The 27,311-nt window shown below is 36.6% G+C and overlaps 2 protein-coding genes across 2 annotated transcripts in view; one reads left to right on the top strand and one right to left on the bottom strand.

Moving 5' to 3' along the window:
- The window catches only part of LOC121408785 (protein HIRA-like), a 41,972-nt gene extending 27,797 nt beyond the window's left edge, over window positions 1-14,175 (bottom strand). Inside the window, exon 1 of the mRNA XM_041600418.1 lies at window positions 13,999-14,175. Coding sequence (XP_041456352.1) covers window positions 13,999-14,035 — 37 coding nt within the window. The 5' untranslated portion in view covers window positions 14,036-14,175. The remainder of the gene's footprint in view (window positions 1-13,998) is intronic.
- A 16-nt stretch (window positions 14,176-14,191) lies between these two features.
- Window positions 14,192-25,718, top strand: LOC121408786 (mediator of RNA polymerase II transcription subunit 31-like). The gene is made up of 4 exons (XM_041600419.1): window positions 14,192-14,303; window positions 21,749-21,838; window positions 22,138-22,234; window positions 24,373-25,718. Exons 1-4 carry the CDS (start codon window positions 14,273-14,275, stop codon window positions 24,812-24,814), a joined length of 660 nt encoding a protein of 219 aa, XP_041456353.1. The 5' UTR covers window positions 14,192-14,272; the 3' UTR covers window positions 24,815-25,718.
- The last annotated feature ends 1,593 nt before the right edge of the window (window positions 25,719-27,311 follow it).

Below are 27,311 nucleotides of genomic sequence, written 5' to 3'. Positions count from 1 at the left end.
ATCGATGGATCTACACGAGATATCGGTCTGGTAAGAACCCTTCATTTTTTTACATTTTTATTGACCATTTTTTTAAACCTTCCTACGCATTAGGCGTAGGAAGGTGTAGAGATTAATAAAATCATCACAATTTACACGATTTTTATATCACAAGATTGATTTCCTAGGGAAATCAATTAGGTCCGAATTGTGACAGATTTGTGTACAAATTTTTTTTTTAATTTGGTCGACACGCATGCACAGAGCTCGGCACTGAACGGGGGGGGAGGCACAAACATCTACATTCTAAGGCAGGGGAGGGTCCAGGATTTTCTAAAGGGTGGGGGCACATTTTGGCGATGAAAATTTGATAAGCATAACAAAATGTTTTTACCAGAAATTGGAAGTCATTTCGTAAATAAAAAGTGACCAGCAAAGAAATAAAAATCTTCACTTTGAAGGGGGGGGGGCATGCTTGGGTAAAAGGGTATGTTTATATTACAAATAACGATTTTGGTTTTCGATAGTTATGACCACTGGATCCACCAGTAATCTAAGGAGAAGTTTTTGTTTTTAGTTTTGATATGGCTACCTTCTCGGAGGGCGTCCTCGCCGCGGTAGCTGGATAGTGCTGCAAAAGAGTAATCCTTATAGATCTGTTGCAGCATTAACTGACACTCCAAGACTTTTGATTTTACCTTCTACTTAAAAAAATAAATCATACAAAATAAAACATAAAAAAAAATTTCAGAGTAAGTTGAGGTCAAAATATATACAGTCTGGGGCATTAACACTTCAAAGTCTGCCCCATATCATTGCGCTTGCCTCGCTCGATTTGTATCATAAAAAAAAAAACATTTAAAAAAATGTTTCCTCAATAACATATAGATCTGAGTACATTGGCCAGAAATGATAGTATGAATAAGCTAGCAGAATGTATCATACTACCCAGATTCTTGAACGCCAATACTTTATCTCACTTTTCCACTAAGAACGAAAGTTTTTATATCCCTTTTGCGTGTCCTATGAAACCAGAGCAGACCTAGCGCAACGGTAGGACCATATGCAGTCAATAATATAGGTCTCCTCCAATTTTTTTTCAACAAATTACGTCTCATGCTTTCTTTAAAATTAATGAGTTACAATCCTTGTATGGCCCTGGGAAGCGAGATGCTCGGGTGTGACTCCCAAGATTTTTTTTCTGGTGATGATTTGTTTGTACACGTATGGCAGGGGAGCGGAGCGAAGTTGAAAGTGGAAAGCAGAAAAGGGGTACTTTTTAGAGCTTTAAAAAGTAGGGCCATTCAGGCCCCCACCTTCTGGCTTACGGCGATGGTCTTGACAATTATGTGTACTCTTCCTTGTTGACAAAAGGAATTGTGCCAATCGGGGGCAGATCCAGGATTTTCGAATGGGGCACATTTTCTCAAGGATAGACAAGCAAAGAACAAAAACAAAGGGGCTTAACTTCTTGACTTGTGTATGAACAACAAATTTACTTTACAAAAACTTGCTGTGACTCTCAAGGAAGAGGGCACACTTGTGTTTGAACGACATGTTTACATTAAAATATTGACGGTTGTATATCAAAGTTTGGGGCCACGGGCTAGAAACGCCCCCTCCCCCACCCCCTCGAGCCACCTTCGGGACAAAATTTCAAGTAAAAATTTGGTTGATTGATTCCATAAAATTGAGGTTCATAGGATTAATCATAACTCTTAGACACTGACGTTACAACAGACTGATAAGCATGATAACCCATACAACTGGATTTTGTTAACCCTTAAACAAGACTTCAAGCTTTAAAGGACAAGTCCAATTTAACAAAAAAGTTGATTTGAATAAAAAGAGAAAAATACACCAAGCATAACACCGACAATTTCATCAAAATCGGATGTGAAATAAAACAGTTCTGACACTTGTAAATTTTTCTTTATTTCACAAAAGCAGTTAGTAATATGCACATCCCTGTCAGCATGCAAAGGAGGGAACCGATGACATCACTCACTATTTCTTTTCTACTTTAATATATAAAATATGAAATATTATGATTTTCTCATCATTGTCATGTCAAATGAAGTTTTATTCCTCCCTGAATGCATGGAATTTCATTATTTTAACATTTTGTGCTTCAGGCAAAGAGGTCCTAATCATCAAATTCGTAAAAATTGAAATATTGTATAATTCAAACAATAAAAAACCAAAAGAAATAGTGAGTGAGTGACATCATCGACTCTCTCATTTGGATGTAACTGGCTCGTTCATAAACTATTTTGTTAAAAATAAGCGAAACTTTGAAATGTCCTTTTTTTCTTATTTTACATTAGATTTTGATGAAATTTTCAGCATTGTGCTTGTCTGATTTTTCTCTATTGATTCAAAATCAACATTTTTCTGAGGTGGACTTGACCTTTAATAGTATGTCATAACTTTCTTATTTTACATCTGATTTTGATGAAATTTTCAGTGTTGTGCTTAATTGATTTTCTATTTCTAATCCAATTTAACTCTCTGTTCGAGTGGAACTGTCCTTAAGAATAATTGATTTAACAACATAAGTTGGAAATTATAAAACATTTTTAAGGCAACGGAAATTTAGTTTCCTTATTCTATAAAACATCAAGGGAAATGCGATGGTTTTGGAACCATCAGCGTTCTTACATTCCGAACAATCATCAACATCATAGGCTGCCCAAAGCAGATAGAATGAAAAGAATGTTATTCAGAAGACAATAGCAGTCGCCTGACCTGTTATACTGAATTCATTATCTAAGCGATGAATGTCCATCTCCTCATAGGTCAATGTTAAGATACATGTTGAAAATGGCTGGTGCAAGGGCGAAGGTTGAGAAGTTTGAGGTCGCAGTCAGTGGAAAAACAAATGCTATCTGGTCAAATGGCGTTGACCAAAATAGAAAGGTATGATGATAAAATTGGTTTTACATAATTTTTATCAAATTGTGGTTTGGTTAGAGCTTTAGGACTGTTGCTTCTGATTTAGGCATATCTCTAAAATGAGAGAAAAGACGCCACAGAATCCCATGAATGAAAAAAGTGACAAGTCTAGCTGAAACTATGTCCAGCATAGGCGGGGGTTGTAATCTCATGGAATATTTTGTTCATGTTAATACATAATCATTGAAATAACATAATTATAGACATATTATCATTTCTTTTTCTCATCTCTTTTCTTCAGCTTGCTTGCATCTTCGGCGATAGTATGATAAGGGCCCTCGTGCAGAGAAATCATGTTCAAAAGTGGCCGTTCATCAACGTCATCATTAGTTGCACCTCGGGAGCGACATGTGCCCACTTGGAAAAAGAAATTCAAAGCTTCATCTATCCCAAACGCCCCGATGTCATCATCCTCCAAGTGGGTACCAATAACATCAAAAAAAGAGACTGGCAGAGAGCTCTGGCGGAATCGAGAGACCAGTTTCGAAGGCTCGTTAAACGAGGCAAAGATGTTTGTGATGTAAGTATATTTACGATTTATCTCTAGAGTTATGGCCGTACGGGATATTTTGTTTCGAGTTGGGGCAGGACGTGTCATCTTTTGCGGGAAAAAAAAATCGAAAGCAAGAGGGTGAATTGATCGAGCTTGCCATTGGGACGCTTTTGCATTTTAAATTGAACGATTTTGTGCATACTTTTTCAAGAACTTCATGGGAGGCAACTGCCTCTTGCCCACCCCGTTGTGAACGGCCATGATTATGACAAAAATAATTAGGTTTCTTGAGAGTCCACAAAATATGTCTTTAAAAATTATAAAAATATGATATATGTTGTCCTGTTTTGATAAATTACAAGCTATATTAATGTGTAGTGTTCACAATGTTCGCTTGATGAATATCATACTGCTGAATAATAATCAATATCATTGCTAATTAGATGCTGCAAGCTCTTAGATGCTGGATAGTGGGTGGATAGTAAAACAATTAACTTATTAATATGATTTTGATTGATGATGACTTGTGGAAGATTATAGGCTACATTTACACATTATGGTACATTTTCGTTAAAGATTAAGCAGATGGTACATTTTAAGACATTACTATATTTCATAGGATGTTGTGGGTTTATAATATCTTTCATTACTATCCCCTCCCCCTTTTTTCTCTCTCCCCCACCTCCAGGTCATAGCGGTAGGAATACCACCACGTCTAGACAAACTTGGGAAGTTTGTGGACGTGTTCAACGGTTCTTTTCGGAGGATAGCCCTGGAGGAGGGAGTAGGCTGGCTGGACATCGATCACCTCTTCGCCACCAACCAACCTATTCTCTGGGCCAGAGATGGACTACACCTTATCGAAGTTGGAAATTATAAAACATTTTCAAGGCAACGGAAATTTAGTTTCCTTATTCTATAAAACATCAAGGGAAATGCGATGGTTTTGGAACCATCAGCGTTCTTACATTCCGAACAATCATCAACATCACAGGCCCAAAGCAGATAGAATGAAAAGAATGTTATTCAGAAGACAATAGCAGTCGCCTGACCTGTTATACTGAATTCATTATCTAAGCGATGAATGTCCATCTCCTCATAGGTCAATGTTAAGATACATGTTGAAAATGGCTGGTGCAAGGGCGAAGGTTGAGAAGTTTGAGGTCGGAGTCAGTGGAAAAACAAATGCTATCTGGTCAAATGGCGTTGACCAAAATAGAAAGGTATGATGATAAAATTGGTTTTACATAATTTTTATCAAATTGTGGTTTGGTTAGAGCTTTAGGACTGTTGCTTCTGATTTAGGCATATCTCTAAAATGAGAGAAAAGACGCCACAGAATCCCATGAATGAAAAAAGTGACAAGTCTAGCTGAAACTATGTCCAGCATAGGCGGGGGTTGTAATCTCATGGAATATTTTGTTCATGTTAATACATAATCATTGAAATAACATAATTATAGACATATATCATTTCTTTTTCTCATCTCTTTTCTTCAGCTTGCTTGCATCTTCGGCGATAGTATGATAAGGGCCCTCGTGCAGAGAAATCATGTTCAAAAGTGGCCGTTCATCAACGTCATCATTAGTTGCACCTCGGGAGCGACATGTGCCCACTTGGAAAAAGAAATTCAAAGCTTCATCTATCCCAAACGCCCCGATGTCATCATCCTCCAAGTGGGTACCAATAACATAAAAAAAAGAGACTGGCAGAGAGCTCTGGCGGAATCGAGAGACCAGTTTCGAAGGCTCGTTAAACGAAGCAAAGATGTTTGTGATGTAAGTATATTTACGATTTATCTCTAGAGTTATGGCCGTACGGGATATTTTGTTTCGAGTTGGGGCAGGACGTGTCATCTTTTGCGGGAAAAAAAATCGAAAGCAAGAGGGTGAATTGATCGAGCTTGCCATTGGGACGCTTTTGCATTTTAAATTGAACGATTTTGTGCATACTTTTTCAAGAACTTCATGGGAGGCAACTGCCTCTTGCCCACCCCGTTGTGAATGGCCATGATTATGACAAAAATAATTAGGTTTCTTGAGAGTCCACAAAATATGTCTTTAAAAATTATAAAAATATGATATATGTTGTCCTGTTTTGATAAATTACAAGCTATATTAATGTGTAGTGTTCACAATGTTCACTTGATGAATATCATACTGCTGAATAATAATCAATATCATTGCTAATTAGATGCTGCAAGCTCTTAGATGCTGGATAGTGGGTGGATAGTAAAACAATTAACTTATTAATATGATTTTGATTGATGATGACTTGTGGAAGATTATAGGCTACATTTACACATTATGGTACATTTTCGTTAAAGATTAAGCAGATGGTACATTTGAAGACGTTGCTATATTTCACAGGATGTTGTGGGTTTATAATATCTTTCATTACTATCCCCTCCCCCTTTTTTCTCTCTCCCCCACCTCCAGGTCATAGCGGTAGGAATACCACCACGTCTAGACGAACTTGGGAAGTTTGTGGACGTGTTCAACGGTTCTTTTTGGAGGATAGCCCTGGAGGAGGGAGTAGGCTGGCTGGACATCGATCACCTCTTCGCCACCAACCAACCTATTCTCTGGGCCAGAGATGGACTACACCTTATCGAAGTTGGAAATTATAAAACATTTTTAAGGCAACAGAAATTTAGTTTCCTTATTCTATAAAAGATCAAGGGAAATGCGATGGTTTTGGAACCATCAGCATTCTTACATTCCGAACAATCATCAACATCACAGGCCCAAAGCAGATAGAATGAAAAGAATGTTATTCAGAAGACAATAGCAGTCGCCTGACCTGTTATACTGAATTCATTATCTAAGCGATGAATGTCCATCTCCTCATAGGTCAATGTTAAGATACATGTTGAAAATGGCTGGTGCAAGGGCGAAGGTTGAGAAGTTTGAGGTCGCAGTCAGTGGAAAAACAAATGCTATCTGGTCAAATGGCGTTGACCAAAATAGAAAGGTATGATGATAAAATTGGTTTTACATAATTTTTATCAAATTGTGGTTTGGTTAGAGCTTTAGGACTGTTGCTTCTGATTTAGGCATATCTCTAAAATGAGAGAAAAGACGCCACAGAATCCCATGAATGAAAAAAGTGACAAGTCTAGCTGAAACTATGTCCAGCATAGGCGGGGGTTGTAATCTCATGGAATATTTTGTTCATGTTAATACATAATCATTGAAATAACATAATTATAGACATATTATCATTTCTTTTTCTCATCTCTTTTCTTCAGCTTGCTTGCATCTTCGGCGATAGTATGATAAGGGCCCTCGTGCAGAGAAATCATGTTCAAAAGTGGCCGTTCATCAACGTCATCATTAGTTGCACCTCGGGAGCGACATGTGCCCACTTGGAAAAAGAAATTCAAAGCTTCATCTATCCCAAACGCCCCGATGTCATCCTCCAAGTGGGTACCAATAACATCAAAAAAAGAGACTGGCAGAGAGCTCTGGCGGAATCGAGAGACCAGTTTCGAAGGCTCGTTAAACGAAGCAAAGATGTTTGTGATGTAAGTATATTTACGATTTATCTCTAGAGTTATGGCCGTACGGGATATTTTGTTTCGAGTTGGGGCAGGACGTGTCATCTTTTGCGGGAAAAAAAATCGAAAGCAAGAGGGTGAATTGATCAAGCTTGCCATTGGGACGCTTTTGCATTTTAAATTGAACGATTTTGTGCATACTTTTTCAAGAACTTCATGGGAGGCAACTGCCTCTTGCCCACCCCGTTGTGAACGGCCATGATTATGACAAAAATAATTAGGTTTCTTGAGAGTCCACAAAACATGTCTTTAAAAATTATAAAAATATGATATATGTTGTCCTGTTTTGATAAATTACAAGCTATATTAATGTGTAGTGTTCACAATGTTCACTTGATGAATATCATACTGCTGAATAATAATCAATATCATTGCTAATTAGATGCTGCAAGCTCTTAAATGCTGGATAGTGGGTGGATAGTAAAACAATTAACTTATTAATATGATTGTGATTGATGATGACTTGTGGAAGATTATAGGCTACATTTACACATTATGGTACATTTTCGTTAAAGATTAAGCAGATGGTACATTTTAAGACATTACTATATTTCATAGGATGTTGTGGGTTTATAATATCTTTCATTACTATCCCCTCCCCCTTTTTTCTGTCTCCCCCACCTCCAGGTCATAGCGGTAGGAATACCACCACGTCTAGACGAACTTGGGAAGTTTGTGGACGTGTTCAACGGTTCTTTTCGGAGGATAGCCCTGGAGGAGGGAGTAGGCTGGCTGGACATCGATCAACTCTTCGCCACCAACCAACCTATTCTCTGGGCCAGAGATGGACTACACCTTATCGACGACTACGGCATTCCCCGTCTAATGGACTTCATCTCTGGCCACTTGGCCAAGCTGTATTAAGAGCTATGTAATAAGGCCAAGTCACCAGGATTATCCTCCTTTTTAACTGCCATTATTTACATTATGTTGATCATGTCTATACTGTATGTACATGTATGCATTAAATTCTGTGAATTCTAGAATCTTCAACCATTAATGCTTCTTTCTTTGACACATGTTTGTTATTTTTGCCCATATATCTCTTTAGGTTTATTCTCTCTCAAGGTGTGTGGCACATTGAGGAGTATACAAGCATGTTGGTGATATTGAAAGAGATAGAATAAGAATTTAACGAAATTTACGAATGGGAGAGAAGCCGAGGAGGGGGGGCAAAGATGCGGAGACAAAAAGGGGGTTCGAGAGAAAAAAAAGGGGACTTGAACCGCAGTCAGGAGAAGGAAAGAGAGAGGGGGAAGGTAATCGAAGGAAGACATGCATATGATAAAAGAGTTCTCATAGAAAGAGTGAGAGAGGAGGAGGAAATGGAAAGAGATCATGATGAGATAAAAAGAGTAGTAATGATAACCAATAGAAGGGGTGGGGCGATTTCCAATTCGCCTAGTGCCAACTCGTCTACTCACCACATGGTCTACTTTCATTCAGTCTAATGCCTTTCCGTCCATCAACATTTCGTCTAACTACCATTGGTCCATTAACCATTTGATCCAATCATCAATTCGTCTAATAACCATTTCGTCTACGACCATTTCATCTCATAAACGGTTGGTCTAATATCGATTTCAATTTAATTCATTTTGCATGATTAACACTTAAAAGTATTGTTTAACTTTGTGAGCAGCCGATTTTAAAAAATCTCAAACCAAGATAAAACATGTCTACAAGTGCATTATTAGAACTAATAAACCCTAAAAACAGCCATTATTGAGAATGAAAAGCTAAAACTACAAGGCAAGCACTGATTTTGTAAATAGGCGTCTTATACACGCCTAAATAGTACACATAAGTGTATGAGATGAAATTAAGATGGTGTTTCCGGTCACTTTATATTTCAATTTTTGAAGCACTAAATAATGATTTTCGAATGCAATTTTTTCTGGGCTTCATTTTTGTAACATATCACAGACACAGGTGACAAGTGTGACCTTCTAGCTCAGATTTTTAAAAAGTCAAACCAATGTTAACCAATCACTTAAGTCAAATTAAACCAAATGGCATATGGACCAAGTGGGTGCTGGGTCAACTTGTTATTAGATAGAAAAGGCATCAAACTAACTGAGAAAAAAAGACAATGTGTTGAGTGGACGAACTGATGGTAGACCAAACGATAGTAGACGAGTTGGCAATCACGCAAATTTGAAATAAAGCGGGGAAGGGGCCGAAAATATTTTCATACGTGTTTTATCGAATCAGCCGGTCAAAGTTGAATTTTTGTTTGTTTCTTTGAAGGGGAAGTCATAACAGTCACATCTTTATTCTTATGAAACAACATATACAATATTCTGATAACCCCTGTAGTGCGAGAGCGAAACAGGAGCTGAATATCTTTTAAATTTCATGCATTTCGTTCTCAAAATTGCCGTTTTGTGAGTAATTTTGTGAACTTGAACAAGATGCGCATTTAACTCATTTGCCGAGATCAATATATATACTCACACACACACATATATATACAGTGTATATATATATACGTAACTGGGCGTGTTGACAAATTGATGCAGAAGTTCGAGGTTCGAACCCTGGTCACGTCTTTCGGATGGTGACGTTAAAGGTCGGTCCCAGACGTAAATAATCATATCTGATTGATACACGTCTGAAAAGAACTCAAATACACACACAGTATATATACGTTCTGGCCTGAACGAAAATGGATTTGTTAATGGCGGTTTATGGTTAGCAATGAAGATGATGCATATTTCAATCAAAATAATGCGAGCGCAAAGTGTAAGCAGAAAATGTTTGAAATTATGACCTTCAATTAGACATTCCTAGTACTTTTTGTAATCATGAACAGAATAAGTAATATAGGTACACAAGTGCGAGCGGATAAAAAATTAGATTTAGAGACCTAAAACGAAACACTATAATCCTGTTTTCTAAATAAAAGGAGGTGCGAAGGGCGAGAATAAATTTGTTCATATTCTGATCTGAAGCGAGATAATGTTTTTAAGAAAAAATAGGCAGCGTATCTCAATAAACATGCGTGCTTGTGTTGTAGATTCCGATCTAGAATCTGAGCATTATAGATACTTTTTTATCACGGAAATCAATAATGTGAAAATATTGGATATTTTGATGTGAAAAGGGTCAATTTAAGCAATATTCATTAAAGCACTGTTTAGGTAAATAATTGTGAAGTGAACATGGATCACTCTTAATAAATGAGGTGAGTGCAAAGCACGAGCTGTAGTTATTCTTGACTAGGACCGGGACATTCTAAGGACGTTGCTTTCATCATTTATGAATGACTTCCGATTCCTCTTCCCAAGCGTGAAAAGAAACATATTTATCTTCCATTCTGATAAAGGGACAATTTAATTACGGTATTATGAATTAATGAAAATGTGAAACTAATAAGCCTAATGAGAGCGCCAAATGATATTTGTTGATATTAAAGCCTTAAAACTAGACATTTTGAGCACTTATGTAATTAAGAATAAAATGCACTAATTAACATACTTTTAATAATTAATGCGAGCAGCAATCGCAAGCGATTTTTCTTATAAATTGTCATGAAAAGGGGATTTTAAGTACTTTAATTCATATATAGTTCATATACTGGCGGTATACATTACTCACCAATTCAAATGCGTGCGCGCTGTGCTAGCTGACAAGATTTGACAATCAGACCTGAGAAATTTATGGAATGGGGCCTACACGAAGATAACTAATAGGTACTCGAAAACTTAAATATTAATAAGGCGCAGTGCGAGCTAAAAATGTTGATACTCAGACCATAAAACGAACATTTTATAAAGAACTTATTTATTGATTCGTAAATCAAACAGAATAATGAAAGTTCAATGTCCTAGCTGACATTGTGTTTTTATTTTGACTGCAAAGCTTGAAATTTCAAGCTCCATAATAATATCAGCAGCTATATTACATGATTTTTTTTTTTTAAAATACAGACAAATTATACATCAGTTGAAAGGTTTTTTCAAGACAAATTCAATGGTGAAGACCAAATTACAATTGGAGCACCATAACTGAAGATATGGCCTCTTAAAGGGACGCTATACGCGGAACTTTTCTGCCACCCAAGACAAGTACCCATTGGGTGGCAGATCTACAGGTACTTGTCGATCTAAGAAACTTCCATACTTTTTTTTCATGTAGGTTACTAAGTTAATTTGACTAAAATACAACACAAGAGGTGATCTTGTAGAGCATGGCTGTGTTACCTTCATATTTTTCTTATTCAAACAGCTTCTATTTGTGAAAATATAGTATACAAGAAGAAAGATAACAAATTAGAATAAGACAAGAGAAGTGCATGGGACGCTTTGCGTTGTTAAAAAAAATTAATCAACTCTTGGGGGTCTCATTCCTCAACAGACTTTAATCAGAAAATAAAAATGAATGTCCCACTATACTTCCCGGTATCTGTAAGATTTATATCATTCAAAAGTAGAAAATTAAGTTTTGCAAGTAATTTTTTTTTTCTTTCTGTTTGTCCATGTTCACTCTGTATTCTGTATAATTACCATGATGTCTCAAACTTGTTTGCAGATCCGAGAATGCGAGATCAGACAGCTGGAGCTGCAACAGTAGCTAGAAATGTACTCCACTGCTTAGAATTATAGAATATATTAACATTAAATATATTGGAATATATAAAGTTAAAAAGCAAGTCTCTGACATTATCTGAATTTCTACTACATTTAAAATCACATTTACAAAATAATCTCCCTCCTAGTAAACGTAATAAAACAGGGACCCATTATTGTGTACAGCATGTGAATTGATGAGACAGCTTATTGATATGATATGACACAAAACAACAGAATATAGATATAGTATCTATTCATTTTAATACCAGTACCAGGCAGCAGTCAATGCATGGTCTGCGCCTGTACACCATGAAAAAAAAATGAGACTGGAATTAAACATGCTTTAATTCCCGCCTGTTTTTTTTTTCTTGAAATATTAAGTTGAAATTATCATTAATTTATCATCAATACACACAATTCATGCAGAAATCAAATGCACAACTTATCACCTACAACTAATTTCATGCATCAAGTACCACACCCACGGCAACCACGCCCACTCACTCCTTTCGGTCAGCCATGCCATGGCACCAAAATCACACTCTAGGCGGCACAACATGGGCTTGCATTCGCCTCTTGCGCAGCTATGCGACACATTCTTATATATCAAAATTAGATTTTCTGATACAAATACACTTCAAAGAATTAATTTATATCTGATATTTGACTGTTCCCTGGGAAATTTTCTGTTTATATGGCTTTGAAGTAAGAAAATAGAAACATGATTTACCTTAAGTGTCCAAAAAAACTCCTTTTTGTAACGAAAAACATTGCCGACATTGAACTGAAATCGTCACTAACTTGTAGAAGAAAGTCTGCCGATTTTAATGATACATAACACATGGTTATTTGATGCCCCTAGAGGGCATCAACAAGTAAAAGTAACTTGCAAGATTAACCCGGTTCTGGAGTCATATTTTCCAAAATGGCGACTTCCATCGTGTGACGACGGACAATTGGTGCTCTCGAAAACGGCCTTAAAAACAACATTTTGGCGATGCAAATGTGAGTAAATTGACTAGAAATAAAAAGTTTAGATATAATAGAAAAAGATCGTAACATTTTATGAAAAAAGGATTTGAAATGTTGATACACTGGCTCAATGAATTTTGCCCATTTTGTGTGTTGGCAGAATAGGAAATGTGTTAAACGCGAACCCGTTGCGATCGCTAATATCAGCCTATTGAGCAAGATCACAGAAAATAAAATGGCAGATAAATTTTGTCTGGACAGGCACACTGTTCATTCGATCATAAAACGATCGCGCTCTTTCACTTATTGTACACACACAACTCTATCAGTGTTGTTTCAACTGTCCTCAATGGCAAGGACACCGGCAGTGAAAACTACTCAGGTTGCAGTTGCGCGTGCACGGAGAATATTGCTCATGAATTAAATTCGGCGGCTGAGTAAAGTCTAGCGAGAAAGGTACGTCACCAACGAACTTCACGCTAGACCACGCCTACTTGCCGAGGTAACCAACGTTGATTGACGGCCCATTTAGTTTTTTGAGTAGTGTGAAAAAGTGCAGGCATGTATAAACTTCATTTTAATTTGAATTCATTCAAAAAAAGCATTTTTCTTCTAATATAGATGTTTCAAACATATTCCATGTGTAAAACATAATTTTTTAAACATTTATTGCTATATTTTTATTATAAAAAAAGGATTTCTTACGCAACAACAAGTATGATATGTGTGGGCAAGAGAACTGCCGTTTTAGTCATAAAGCATATTTTTTATGATTTTATTGTGAGCGTACTCAAAGGATTTTTGTTTATTTTTTATGAATTTCCAGACCATGTTCAACAGCGCCATCTCGAGCTTGCAATAATGCATGCGATCGCACGCATTTTTCTCCATAGCGAATACACGCGACGATTATCGTGGATTTCTCGTGGATTTAACCTCCAAACGTCACTTTCGATACCACATGAAGGTAAGACACTTCATCCCACATTAGTCAACTTTAATATAGACAACAAGACAGAGCCTAAAATTTGTAACTAAGATGAACTAATTTGCTGAGGAAAAGCATTTCAATGCTCATTTTTGCCGTCGAGAACAGACGCTGGGTGGCAATGCGCACGGTTTACGCACTTGCAATTGGCTTTTCATTTGCCCATAGGCTTTTTGCTCATTGGATCGGCCGACCTTTTGCTTGGTAACCCTACTTCATGATAATTTTTAAAAATAAAATGCATGAAATGTGCGCAAATTATGTTCACCCCATCATACTTATTTTCAAATTTTAGCATAGGTAATATGAAAATCTTAACCTAATGGCTACTGCAGAAGGGGGGAATGAAGTCTACTTAGAGCATTTTGAGAGAAAGAGAGAGCTAACGTTAGAGGGAGAAAAACAAAAGATGACAATAAAATGACCGAGTGGGACTGCTGTGAAATTTTCATGTCAAGTTGAAAGTTATCATGCTTACCATCGTGGTTGACCCAAGGAGGTTTCAGCAATTTCATCTCTTCTGGTGAGTTACTCTATCCAATAACTTTAACACTACAATCTTCTTGAGTTCTGCTGAATTTTCATCTCAGTTCAAACATTATTTTCAGCGTTCTTTCTTCTCAATCTCAGACGAGCTGTCAAACTCAAAAGTGTGTGCGAATTTGGCTGGACTGTACCAACATTAACGTTGAGGGCCTATTAAAAAAATCTTCTTTGTCGAGGCTCCGACAACGTCAACGAACGTCAAAAAAATGGCAGGAAATTCGCAGCATCAAAGTCAAGGTAGGCCTATGGCTATGTAGAATAGACCTATAGACTATCTAAATCCTGAGATAAAACAAAAACCAGTTGATTATTTGGTAAACATTTGAAGCTTGGATTTGTGTTTTAATTCTGTGGTAGAAAATTACGCGGGTTGGAATGGAATGGAACATGATCAAATTCAGACTTCACCTCAGTCCCGCATATGCAACTTGGTGTCTTCAATTCATTGACATGGTCATTTAAAAATGGTATCAGATCAGGGCAATCCTGTATTTTAGGGGTCTAAATTACTTTAGGTTGCTAACTTCAGTTCAGGCAACAGCTCCAAGATCGTTGTTAATGGTAGTTCAGTAATGCGTGCCGGGTATGGCGCACTCATTCAATGAACATGATGTAACCTTGTTCTCACTTATATCTCCATGTGTAGCTATGTGCGAATACGGGGCATCGCGAGCGCTGGTTTTGGTGGCACGGTTTTCGCGCGGGTTTTGCTGCGAGTGGCATCGCCTCTGTCTGGGGCGGCTCATTGAAAATGGGGTTTAATGCGCATGCGCACATAGTAGGTGCAATCTCGTGCCTTTTAACAGACAGCTGAAGATGTGCTCTTTCTGTATGGCAGTGAGTCCAAACTTCGCGCGTGTCCAAACTTCGCGGACGGTCATTATCTCCAAAACTAGCCAATATCGTTAAAATCTGACATCATCAATGTGAAAAGCGACCTAAAATTACCCTTCGCTGAAAGTTTCTTTAGGATTAGTCCAGTATTCATGAAAATATTGGCAAAAGATCGGCAAATTTGTCACCATTAGCGCCCGTTTTGAAGAAAGCAACAAGCATCACGATATCACCATTTTACAAGCAGAAATCATAAAAAATGTGAGTTAAATGTGGTACTAACCGATTCCATAGCATTTTGCCAGCAATCTGACATAAATATTTCACTTTTTGAGCTTGAGTTTTTGTTTGAATCTCCACAAAAGCTTTGGTGCGCGAAATTAGGTCACACTTTTTCTGAACGGTTTTCCAGCACAGCCCGCATTCGCCAATCGGAATAGAATTTTGAGATCGCGCTAACGGCGAAACCCCTTGACCTACTTTACATTTTCGTCCATGATTTTATAGTTTACGATCTTGCTGTCAGTGTTGTAACTATTTCTTGAATTGGTTTTGTATAAATTATGAATAATTTGTGGACAAAATTAAGCCTGATGAATATTTTTGAAAAGTGCGCGAAGTTTGGACACCCCATCATACATATTAAAGTTTCAATGTGGAAACTCGCCTGTAAAGTGTGGATATCGGAGCTTGAAAGTTCATCAAATTTTTGGACGCGTAAATGTTCGAAATTTTTTTATGGTAAGTAAAACAAGAATCCGATTAGGTATACAATTTGACTGGAAATATATTTGAATTATCAAAAAATCCAAACCTACGCGATTCTGACGTTGCGCAGTCCAGATATAAGAGATGCCAGCTACCCTTGTCACAGCCGGTCTCTCGGCAGTCGAGCTTCTTCTTCTTCTTCTTCTTCTGTGTAGTCTGCTTCCTTCAATCCTGAAGATTCTTGCAGAACTTGGTGAGGTGTGTGTCACAAGGATAAAGTGTATGTGCCAAATATATACATGGTGCAAGTAAAAACAGGTATTGATCTAGCTGTTGTTGCCTTTCGTCAGTTGCAGACGAAAGGCTTCGGTTGATGGTGCTGTCACAACATTTACTGGGAGAGTGTTCCACATCTTGATGGTTCTGGGGAAGAAGGAGCATTGATGTTGTTGGGTCCTTGATTGAGGCATCAGATATCCTTGAGTGTGAACAGCTCTTGTTGATCTGGTACATTTGGTGATGTATGCATCAGAGTTGAATGGGACAAGCTCGTTGTGGATCTTGTAGAACATCACAAGGCGAGAGATTTCCCGTCGTTGTTGAAGGGATGTCCATCCTAGCTCCTGCAGCATCGATGACACACTTGATGTGTTGTGATATCGATGCCCGATGCGCCTGCGGTTGGCAGGGCGATGCTACCCTTGTCACAGCCGGTCTCTCGGCAGTCGAGCTGCCCGATGCGCCTGCGGTTGGCAGGGTGATGGGAGCGGTCGATAGTGAGTCGTTCATGCTGGATTGAACTAGATCGTAAATTGCTTACTTGATGATTATGTTGTGCCTTTTTTGGGAAATCTCTGTCATTATACCGTAGATAATTATTCTGATATTGATTTTAATACATACATTTGTCACAGAAAGATTTTATCATCCCAAGGTTATGTGACTCAAGTCAAGAGTCTAGGTGGTTGATTATCGTTTCATTTGGAAACTGGATTTGCTTTTGACAGTGGAATATCAATGTTGACTTTTCTAAAATTAAATTCATGGATGGAAATCCCAGGGGGACACGTCCCCCTACCCAAAATAATAGGGGGACATGTAACAATAATACATTTTTTTTTCTTTCTTTTTTGGGTCAAAATGACCTTACAACAGTTTGGGGATAAACTTTTTTTTTTTAACTTGTCAGAGTTGCCAGCATCCATAGGCGGCGAAAGCTGGGGGAAGTGTACCCCCCCCCCGCCCTTAATTTGAGGTGGGGGACGATCCCCCCCACCTAAATTTTTTTTTTTGATAACCTTTTTTTTTTCTTTTCTTTTTTTTTTGCTTGTCAAATTTAGTTTTCTGCGTCCCCCTATAATTTTTGGTTGATAACCTTTGGTGTATTTTTTTGATTATCAAAATAATTTGGTGGTCCCTCCTAAAATTGTTGGCTTTCGCCGCCGATGCCAGCGTCCCCCTACCTTTGGGGCCAATTTCCGCCCATGATTAAAATGCAAAAAATTTGTTGTTTAATTTTTCACTCTCAGAGGAAATATTTCACTTCCACTATTGTCTATTTTTTTTTTCTATGTTATTCATTTTTTTTCTATTTTATTATAATTATTATTTTTTTTCAAGAAGGGTGCAGGAGGGGGGGGGGTTGTGTTCATAAGTTGAAATGGGGATGGGATTTGTATAAGTTTTTGTGTCACTTTTGTTCTCTTGTTTTGAGTGTTGGAGCTTTGATGCCTGTTTTTGTTGCTGTTCAGAGCTTTATTTATGTGCAGTGATTTCACGCTAGAATATGAACTTATTTTTCATTAAAAAAGGAGTGCTCGAACATGGCCTTTGTTGTAATCATACATATCTAAGAAATGCATATATTAAAGCTTAATTTTTATGTTTCCTTCTTGATACTTGAATTACATGCAATGCTACATCTTTACACAATCAGACTCTGCTGCTCATCCTTCCTAAAAAAAAATTGGAATCGAATGCCCACGGTCTCCAAAATGAAAGCTACATTATCCATCTATAAACAAATTGTTGAAACAATAAAATACATCAGAAAAGCACACTTGTATTTTTGTCTCACCTGCGAAGCAAAGTGAGACTATAGGCGCCGCTTTTCCGACGGCGGCGGCGGCGGCGGCGTCAACATCAAATCTTAACCTGAGGTTAAGTTTTTGAAATGACATCATAACTTAGAAAGTATATGGACCTAGTTCATGAAACTTGGCCATAAGGTTAATCAAGTATTACTGAACATCCTATTAGAGTTTCATGTCACATGACCAAGGTCAAAGGTCATTTAGGGTCAATGAACTTAGACCATGTTGGAGGAATCAACATCGAAATCTTAACCTGTGGTTAAGTTTTTGAAATGTCATCATAACTTAGAAAATATATGGACCTAGTTCATGAAACTTGGACATAAGGTTAATCAAGTATCACTGAACATCCTGCATGAGTTTCACGTCACATGACCAAGGTCAAAGGTCATTTAGGGTCAATGAACTTTGGCCGAATTGGGGATATCTGTTGAATTCCCATCATAACTTTGAAAGTTTATGGATCTGATTCATGAAACTTGGACATAATAGTAATCAAGCATCACTGAAAATTTTGTGCAAGTTTCAGGTCTCATGATTAAGGTCAAAGGTCATTTAGGGTCAATGAACTTTGGCCGAATCAGGGGTATCTGTTGAATTACCATCATAACTTTGATAGTTTATTGGTCTAGTTCATTAAACTTGGACATTAGAGTAATCAAGTATCACTGAACATCCTGTGCACGTTTCAGGTCACATGACCAAGGTCAAAGGTCAATGAACTTTGGCCGAATTGGGTGTATCTGTTGAATTACCATCATAACTTTGAAAGTTTATGGATCTGATTCATGAAACTTGTACATAAGAGTAATCAAGTATCACTGAATATCCTGTTTGAGTTTCAAGTCACATGATCAAGGTCAAAGGTCATGTAAGGTCAATGAACTTTGGCCATGGTGGGGTTTTTTGGTGAATCTCTGTAAGTTTATTGGTCTAGTTCATAAAAAGTGGACATAAGAGTAACCATGTATCACTGAACATCTTGTGCGTGTTAGAGTAGTATTCAAAGTCAGCACTGCTGCTATATTGAACCGCGTGATGCAGGTGAGACGGCCAGAGGCATTCCACTTGTTATACCATACAAAGTACATGTACAAAAGGAATGATATTTTTCATTTGTAAAAAAAAAGACCCCATACATACATGTACACAATACTAAAGTTGAAAAAGAGCTAATTGTAATTTATATCAGAAAAACAAAGAAATACATTAGAAATTACAAAAACAATACTTTAAACAAATTCATTTAGGAAATTATCTACATGATGCTGTTTTGATGCCAACTAAATTATATACAAATTATCTCTCATTATCACCTTCATTTGGCAAAAAAAAGAGGCGAGTAATTGTAATTTGCATAATTAATTAGAATTAATTAAAAGAAATTATTTTACGCATAATAAGAAGAAAAATTACCAAGTGAAATGATTACACATCAATTGAGTTTTCTTTCACCTTTCCATTGATACCAAAATTACTTCAAAGGGCTCAAAAACAAAGAAGTTAGAGCCCGTTGAAGACTTGGGTTCAAAATGGTCACAAAATGGTCACAAAAATCGGTTATGCACTCCATTGACTTTACATTAAGACAATGACCACAAATTTGGATAAATATGCGCGACTTAAACTGGAATAACTTTATAATTTCTTGATGAAAATTTGAGTTCTTGGTATCATTTGAAAGGTCTTTTTAAGGGCTTTCAAATGATACCAAATTCATTGAGATTTGAGGATTTTCATTTTTTTTTGTCACATACCTACCATGTGTGGCAAAATAAGGGTGGCAATGTTTGGCTTATTTTCTCCTTTTCTTTGGGGCGAATGCTTGATTTTTTTGCACTGACAATTTCCATTACACCTATTATTCATACAACTTGACTCTTATTTAAATTTGATTCTTTAAATCATTTTTTTCTTAATTAAAAATAGAGATCAAAAAATGAAAATTTTCTTGCCATATTACTTTCCACCAATAGAGGGCGTACACAAAAATATGCCCCAAATTCAAGTTTTTGAGCGCTCTGGTGAATACAAAAATTATTCCCAAGTTACTAATGAAAAATAAATTGCAACTGTATGGAAATTAGTAATTTTGGTCACAAAAGTGATATTTTAATGATTTTTTAAAGTGTGTGCTCTGTACAACATTGGCATACCATAGTCCTACCTGTAGATTCCCCACAGGCAGGGTGGTAGCAGTGAACAAGTGGTATGGCGGGCCGTTTATTATTTCTTCATTGCATACCCCCCCGGCCCGGCCATGACTAGTCCCGGGTCACGTGACACCCCGACGGCTTTAGGTATACCATTATTCTATACCACCCCCTGGCCCCTATATATCGCATGATACCCCACTGGTAAATACAACTTTACTACAGTACATAGGCGACTGGCGTGTAGCTGTATACTAGTCCTATAATAATGGCATTAACGGCCCGCCATACCCGGCACGTACGTATGCACTATCAACTACCGTTAACAACGGTCTTGGAAGTTGGAGCTGTTGTCATGGCTGTTGCCTGAAGTTAGCAACCTAAAATAATTTAGACCCCTAAAATACAGGATTGCCCAGATCAGGCCAGGCCCAGGGTGACCAGGCGTCCCGTATTTCCCGGGATCGTCCTGTATTTTGCTACTTTGTCCCGGTGTCCCGACAAACACTTCCCGGGATGCCTATTTGTCCCGTATTTCAGAATATTGAACAAAATACTAGGCCTATAGTTTATAGTTCATATATTTATTTAAAAGTGACGAATTTTCATCAAATAACCATGATGAAGAATTAAGAAGCAGAGACAACAATAAAATCAATAAACTTCGGTGATTTTCTTGCTAACGTAACTCAATACATTGCAAACAAACTGGCCTCCTGCCTGTGTGGTTATTAGCTAGGTATGTAGCCGGATCAGAGCAGGTTCTCAATGGTGCGAACAATCTCACATGATAAACAGTTTCTCCACCAAAATAATTACAAAATTAGCGGGAAATTTTGAGAATCGGAGGAACAACAAATTACCATGATAACTAGATCTAGTTGTTTCAGCTTTCATTTTGAGTCGTGTTGTGATTGATGCAAACTTGTAATGATAGATAGATGCCTGTGTATGATGCCACCGTTTTTAAGTTTGACAATGTTTCACTTTGGAATGTTATTCATTTCTAAAACATTTTAGTTCTTTAGAATTTTAAGAATGTATTAAAAAACATTAAATATCGTTATGATTTTTGTTAGATGATTGGATTTTTTTGCTTGAAGTTTGAATTTTTTCCTCATTCTTTCTTTTTTATCCTTCCTGCTTGCTAGTCCCTTTTTATTCTATCTTTATTTCTTATTTTCTTTCTAGGCTGATCCTTTCTCTATTTTTTCCCTTCTTGTTAGCACTCATTCAATGAACAAGGTTATGATATAACTTGTTAGTTCCTTTTTTAATTTCCTTCATTCTTTCTTTCCTTATTTTATTTTTTTGCTTTTTGCCCTTCCTCTCCCTTTTCTTTTCGTTCTTTCTCTCCTTCCATTATTTTCTTCTTTTTTTTCATTCTAGCTCTCCTCCTTTCATTCCGACATCTGTACAATATTTATTACATTTTAAAACAATATAAATATAAAAAAGTTATAATGAGATGATGAGATCTAACTTGCTGATGTTTACGTGGCCATCTTGTCCTTTTTGTTAGTAGCTAAGCTACGAGACGCATATAGAGGGCGGCAGATATCTGCAAACAATTCATACACACATACAAAAGTGCATATATGCATGAGAGTTACTCCATTTATATTGAGTCACTCTACCAGCATTACAATACTGTACAAGTGTACATGAGATAGTTTAATGTACTCGTAGAACAAGGAGAAAAAAGACAAAGGAGGACTGTCAATATAAAAGAGTATATACGTCAAAAGAAAGTATACTTTTGAATATATTTTTAAATTTTTTGCTGTAACGCCAAATGAAAATCAATTTTAAGTATCATAAAAGTAGATGTACATTAAGTGTATTTCTAATCAGCTTCATCTTTTTTCTTATTTTGTATATTTGTCTTATAAAGGAATGGAACCTCCTCAAGACCAAGAGCAGATCCGATTTGAAGTGGAATTGGAGTTTGTTCAGTGCCTAGCCAACCCTCACTATCTTAACTGTAAGTATGAATAGTAGATACCTCTACTCTCTTAATGCAGTTCCTGAAATGTTCGTCAAATTCAGAATACTGGCTTACACTTTAAAAATCCTTACAATCTCTTCATATTTTATTGAACCATGTTGTTTTGGGACATTACAAAACAAAAAATTCCTTTTGATATTGTGTTAATAGTATATGCAATGTAAGAGACAGGAATTCTCACAATTGTTCATAGAATACTTGTGATAAATCTTTTTATGTTGTGCTACATCCCTTATCTTCAATTCTTATTCTAATATTTTTCTTTCATTTTACAGTTCTTGCCCAGAGAGGTTACTTCAAAGATAAAAAGTTTGTTAATTATCTTCAGTATCTTCAATATTGGAAGGAGCCTAAGTATGCCAAATATCTCAAGTAAGAATCAGAGTTTGATTGAAATCCATTTAAGACTTATTTAAATCAACTTTATTTGTTTTCTTTTTTTTGTAACCTATAGAAGTATGCTTATACCATCACTCATTGAATATGATTTGGAAAATCTGCTGTAAAGTTGATACCATTTCCAGCGCAATATATGGTGCTATTCCTTAAACAAAATGAAACCCTTGTAACCAGTTGAATTCATAGAAAAGAGAAAACTCTAAGAAATCGAAACAAAAAGCTTGAGGAAGTTTGAAGGAATGATAAGAAAGGTCTGAGCATTAGAATATTGAGATCACTAATGCTATGTAATATCATTTCCCCATGACTTTATATCTACATGTAGTCTATCACAAGATTATGTGTTCTTTTTATGAGAGAAAACATAATAGATTTTATCACAACATAAAATCATGGGTGCACTGTTTTTGTCTCACCTGCATAGCAGAGTTAGACTATAGGCGCCGCTTTTCCTACGGCAGCGGTGGTGTCAACATCAAATCTTAACCTGAGGTTAAGTTTTTGAAATGACATCATAACTTAGATAGTATATGGACCTAGTTCATGAAACTTGGCCATAAGGTTAATCAAGTATTACTGAACATCCTATTAGAGTTTCATGTCACATGACCAAGGTCAAAGGTCATTTAGGGTCAATGAACTTAGGCCATGTTGGGGGAATCAACATCAAAATCTTAACCTGATGTTAAGTTTTTGAAATGTCATCATAACATAGAAAATATATGGACCTAGTTCATTGAAATTGGACATAAGGTTAATCAAGTATCACCGAACATCCTGTATGAGTTTCACGTCACATGACCAAGGTCAAAGTTTATTTAGGGTCAATGAACTTTGGCCGATTTGAGGGTATCTGTTGAATTACAATCAAAACTTTAAAAGTTTTTGGATCTGATTCATGAAACTTATGCATAATAGTAATCAAGTATCACTAAACGTCCTGTGCAAGTTTCAGGTCACATGATCAAGGTCAAATGTCATTTAGGGTCAATGAACTTTGGCCGAATTGGGGGTATTTGTTGAATTACCATCATAACTTTGAAAGTATGTTGGTCTACGTCATAAAACTTGGACATAAGAGTAATCAAGTATCACTGAACATCCTGTGCGCATTTTAGGTCACATGACCAGGGTCAAAGGTCAATGAACTTTGGCCATAATGGGGGTATCTGTTGAATTACTATCATAACTTTGCAAGTTTATTGATCGGACTTTTGAAACTTGGACCTAAGAGTAATCAAGTATCACTGAATATCCTGTGCAAGTTTCAGGTCACATAATCAAGGTCAAAGGTCATGTGAGATCAATGAACTTTGGCCGCATTGGGGGTATTTGTTGAATTACCATCCTATCTCTGTAAGTGTATTGGTCTAATTCATAAAACGTGGAAATAAGAGTAACCGAGTATCACTGAACATCTTGTGTGAGTTATAATAGTTTTCAAAGTCAGCACTGCTGCTATGTTGATTCGCGTGATGCAGGTGAGAGGGCCAGAGGCATTCCATTTGTTCTTATTATTAGAATGATAAAAAAGAGATCCTTGAGTATATTTCAGAGTTCTTTCTTTATGATTAATGATGAAGAAAACCTTTAGTAATTATTCCCAGACAGTTCTGAATGGCCTGTGTGTGAAATAAGCTGTCAAATTGAACCTGTTTAATAGAGATTTGTGTCATGATTGGCTATACATACCTATTTAAAATATTACTTTATACCAGAGATCAAATTAGAACTGAATTCAGAATACAGACATTAGCTTAGTAAATATTATTTACATATAATTTCCATATAATTTCCAGGCTTGTTTCAAAGTCTTGTGCATTATAATGAGTCAATAAAATTGAATTTACTAAAATTAAGCGGTGCTAGAAAGATATACACATGTATACTGGTGAGCATGTCTAAAGTCATATCTCTGAAGGACTACAGAAATCTGTCCCTGTTTGAAATAGCAGAGGTACTAAAATAGCACATGTTTTTGCATTATCTGGTCTTAAGCAAATACCAACATGTTAGAGATTGACATTTGAAGACTTAAATGTGTATGTAATGCTTGATTGATTTATTTTTTTATAGTGATCCATTTGTTACCCTTTTTGTTTTGGTATTAGATTTCCACAGTGTCTTCATTTCTTGGAGCTGTTGCAGTATGAACACTTCAGGAGAGAATTAGCCAATGCTCAGTGTGTCAAGTTTATTGAGGATCAGCAGCTTCTGCATTGGCAACACTACACTCGAAGGCGTATGAGACTACAGCAGTCCCATCTAGAGAACATGCAGCATCAACAACTCACCCAGCAACAGCAGCAACAAGGAGTCACAGGAGCTGCCGGTGGAGTGGCAACAAGTGGGACTTCAAATCAGCCAGCAGGGATCATGCAAGCGCCCTTGCCACCTCAGCAACATCCTCATCAGCAACAACAGCAGCAACATGCTTCACAACAGCAGCAGCAACAACAACAACATCAACAAATGGCCTCACAAATGAGAACTGGTCAACAAGAACAAAAGCCATTACAACAAGGATCTTCAACGCAACAAACAATGAAATGATAATCGAGAATACAATCCTATTTCTGCTTCTTCTGTGATGGCTAACACCTAGCCGCTGAAGTTAGCTTATGGAATTTCTTTGTATGAGAATCGGAAGAAGATATCTAAAGACGTTATTGGAAGGAAGATTGAACACCAAGTGGAGCTAAGTTGCATGACTTTCTGCAGTTCAGCCGAATCGTTGTAGACACATGGTGTAGTGGTTCAGACTCTTGCCTTTCAATCTATGTTGCAAGTGTACACCCAATCCAGGATGGTGATTTCCTTTAGCAAGAAATTTGTCCAAATGACCCAGGTGATGTACACATTTGGCTGGTTATGCTGGCAGAATTATTCATTGAATTTGGGCAAATCATATTGATGGTTAATTGAGCTAAAACTGGAGTAATAATATATTCAGTTATCTTAAAGTGCCAAGGATACTTTGGTTGATTTATATGCACTGAATATTATAGCTGAAGCAACCTCAGAGACCAAAAAACATAATTTTTGTTGAATATTGTATTTTTCTACACAGGAAACTCATTTTTCAACAAGATATTACAATATTTCTGATCCCAGCATTTAACCTCCTTTTTTTCAGAAAGTAATGTCCCAAAAGGCTGAAATTGAATTGACAACACCCTACATGTAGCACTTGACAAGGGTGCATTTATAATGTTCTGTTGTTGAAGCCTATTTTAAGTTTTGATTAAAAAAATATAGTATTGAATGGAATAATGACTCTTGTTTGTCCTTCAAAAAAAAAAGGATCTTTGGCTACTCAGCTCTAAATCTTGAGGATAATCCAAAATTTGTGATGATCAAATTATATTGATAAAATTATGAGTGATACTTGAAATTGGTATTGATTTATAGATATTTATTTCCCATTTTGTACAGGCAAGGTATGGATCAAAACTCTCTTTTCTGGAGAAAAAAACCTCAGCAATTAATTTTACGCACATGGTGTTAATATGATTTGCAATGTGAAATGAAATGTTAAGTTAAGCATCGTATCCCCCCTTCATCTCCTAATTATGAATTGAGGGTTGATGCTAAAGTATTTTGAAGGGGGAGGGAAAGATGACTAATAAAGGGTTTATTATATTAATTTTTAATGAAGATAACCCATGTTGCAAACATGCATAAATCTATCATTTTTGTCTCACCTGCATAGCAGAGTGAGACTGTAGGCACCGCTTTTCTGATGGCGGCGGCGTCAACACCAAATCTTAACCAAAGGTTAAGTTTTTGAAATGATAGCATAACTTAAAAAGTATATGGACCTAGTTCATGAAACTTGGCCATGAGGTTAATCAAGTATCAGTGAACATTCTGCATGAGTTTCACGTCACATGACCAAGGTCAAAGGTCAAGTAAGGTCAATTAACTTTGGCAATGTTGGGGGGTATTTGTTGAATTACCATCATATCTCTGTAAATGTATTGGTCTAGTTCATAAGACATAAGAGTAAGCAAGTATCACTGAACATCTTGTGCGAGTTATAGTAGTTTTCAAAGTCAGCACTGCTGCTATATTGAATCGCGTGATGTAGGTGAGACCACCAGAGGCATTCCATTTGTTGCATGGTTACTTTGTATTATTTCAGAGAGATTTTGTCCCTGTCTTTAATATTTGTAAATAAATGACAACTGAAATCTACATGGTATTGAGTCTGCTGATGATGATACTTTAGATATTGATGGTTGTGACTGAAATTTTACTTGATCATAAAAGCCTTGAATAGAGTCTAGCTCTGCCTGACACTAGCTGTGTCCTGAAGTACACATAATTTTGTATCAGTGTCTTTGCTGGGAGTGAATGTGGTGAAGTTTCTGTGAGGTAAAATGGTTTGAGTTGTGGTTTAGAATACCCATGTTTTATGTTTGTTTGTTCTGTATTTGCTTGTGCATATATTTTGTTTGATTCCTTGTTAATGTATGAAAACAAAAGAGATTTTGGGAAACTTACTTATCTACACTTAAAAACACCCAGAGTTGTGTCATTTGGCTGATTAAAAATATTCTTCTTACACTAAATCTCAAAGAATTTTACCCAACACATATTATTTCAAAGAAAATGGGATACTACATATATTGGGTGGCATCAATAATACTTTTGATTATTGTACTATATAATATGACAAATTAGTAATGAAGACAGAATTCTACATTTTTTTAGGAATTCAGTTTAAATTCCAAATATGCTTACAGATTTAAATTCCGGTACTGTTAGTTTTGTGTTGTATTTGTGAGTTTTATCTATAATCCAAGATTAAATTATTTAATTTGTGAAACCTATAGCTCTAGTGCCCCAGTTGGGGGATTCCAAAATAAAAGGGGAGTGAGATAAGATTGGTGATTAAGCAATGAGTTAGTTGGTGATTGCTGTGTTAGTGTATAAAGCACCATCTGTAATGCATACTGCCATACAAATAATAAAATATCCCTTCATCCACAGTTTCTCTCAAGTTCATACCCCACATTTTTTAGTATTAACATATTACAACTATAGG

Source organism: Lytechinus variegatus, chromosome 2, assembly GCF_018143015.1.
Source record: "Lytechinus variegatus isolate NC3 chromosome 2, Lvar_3.0, whole genome shotgun sequence".
Taxonomy (NCBI): Eukaryota; Metazoa; Echinodermata; class Echinoidea; order Temnopleuroida; family Toxopneustidae; genus Lytechinus; species Lytechinus variegatus.
Note: the sequence above shows the minus strand (reverse complement) of the source record. Positions and strands in the feature narration are given on the sequence as shown.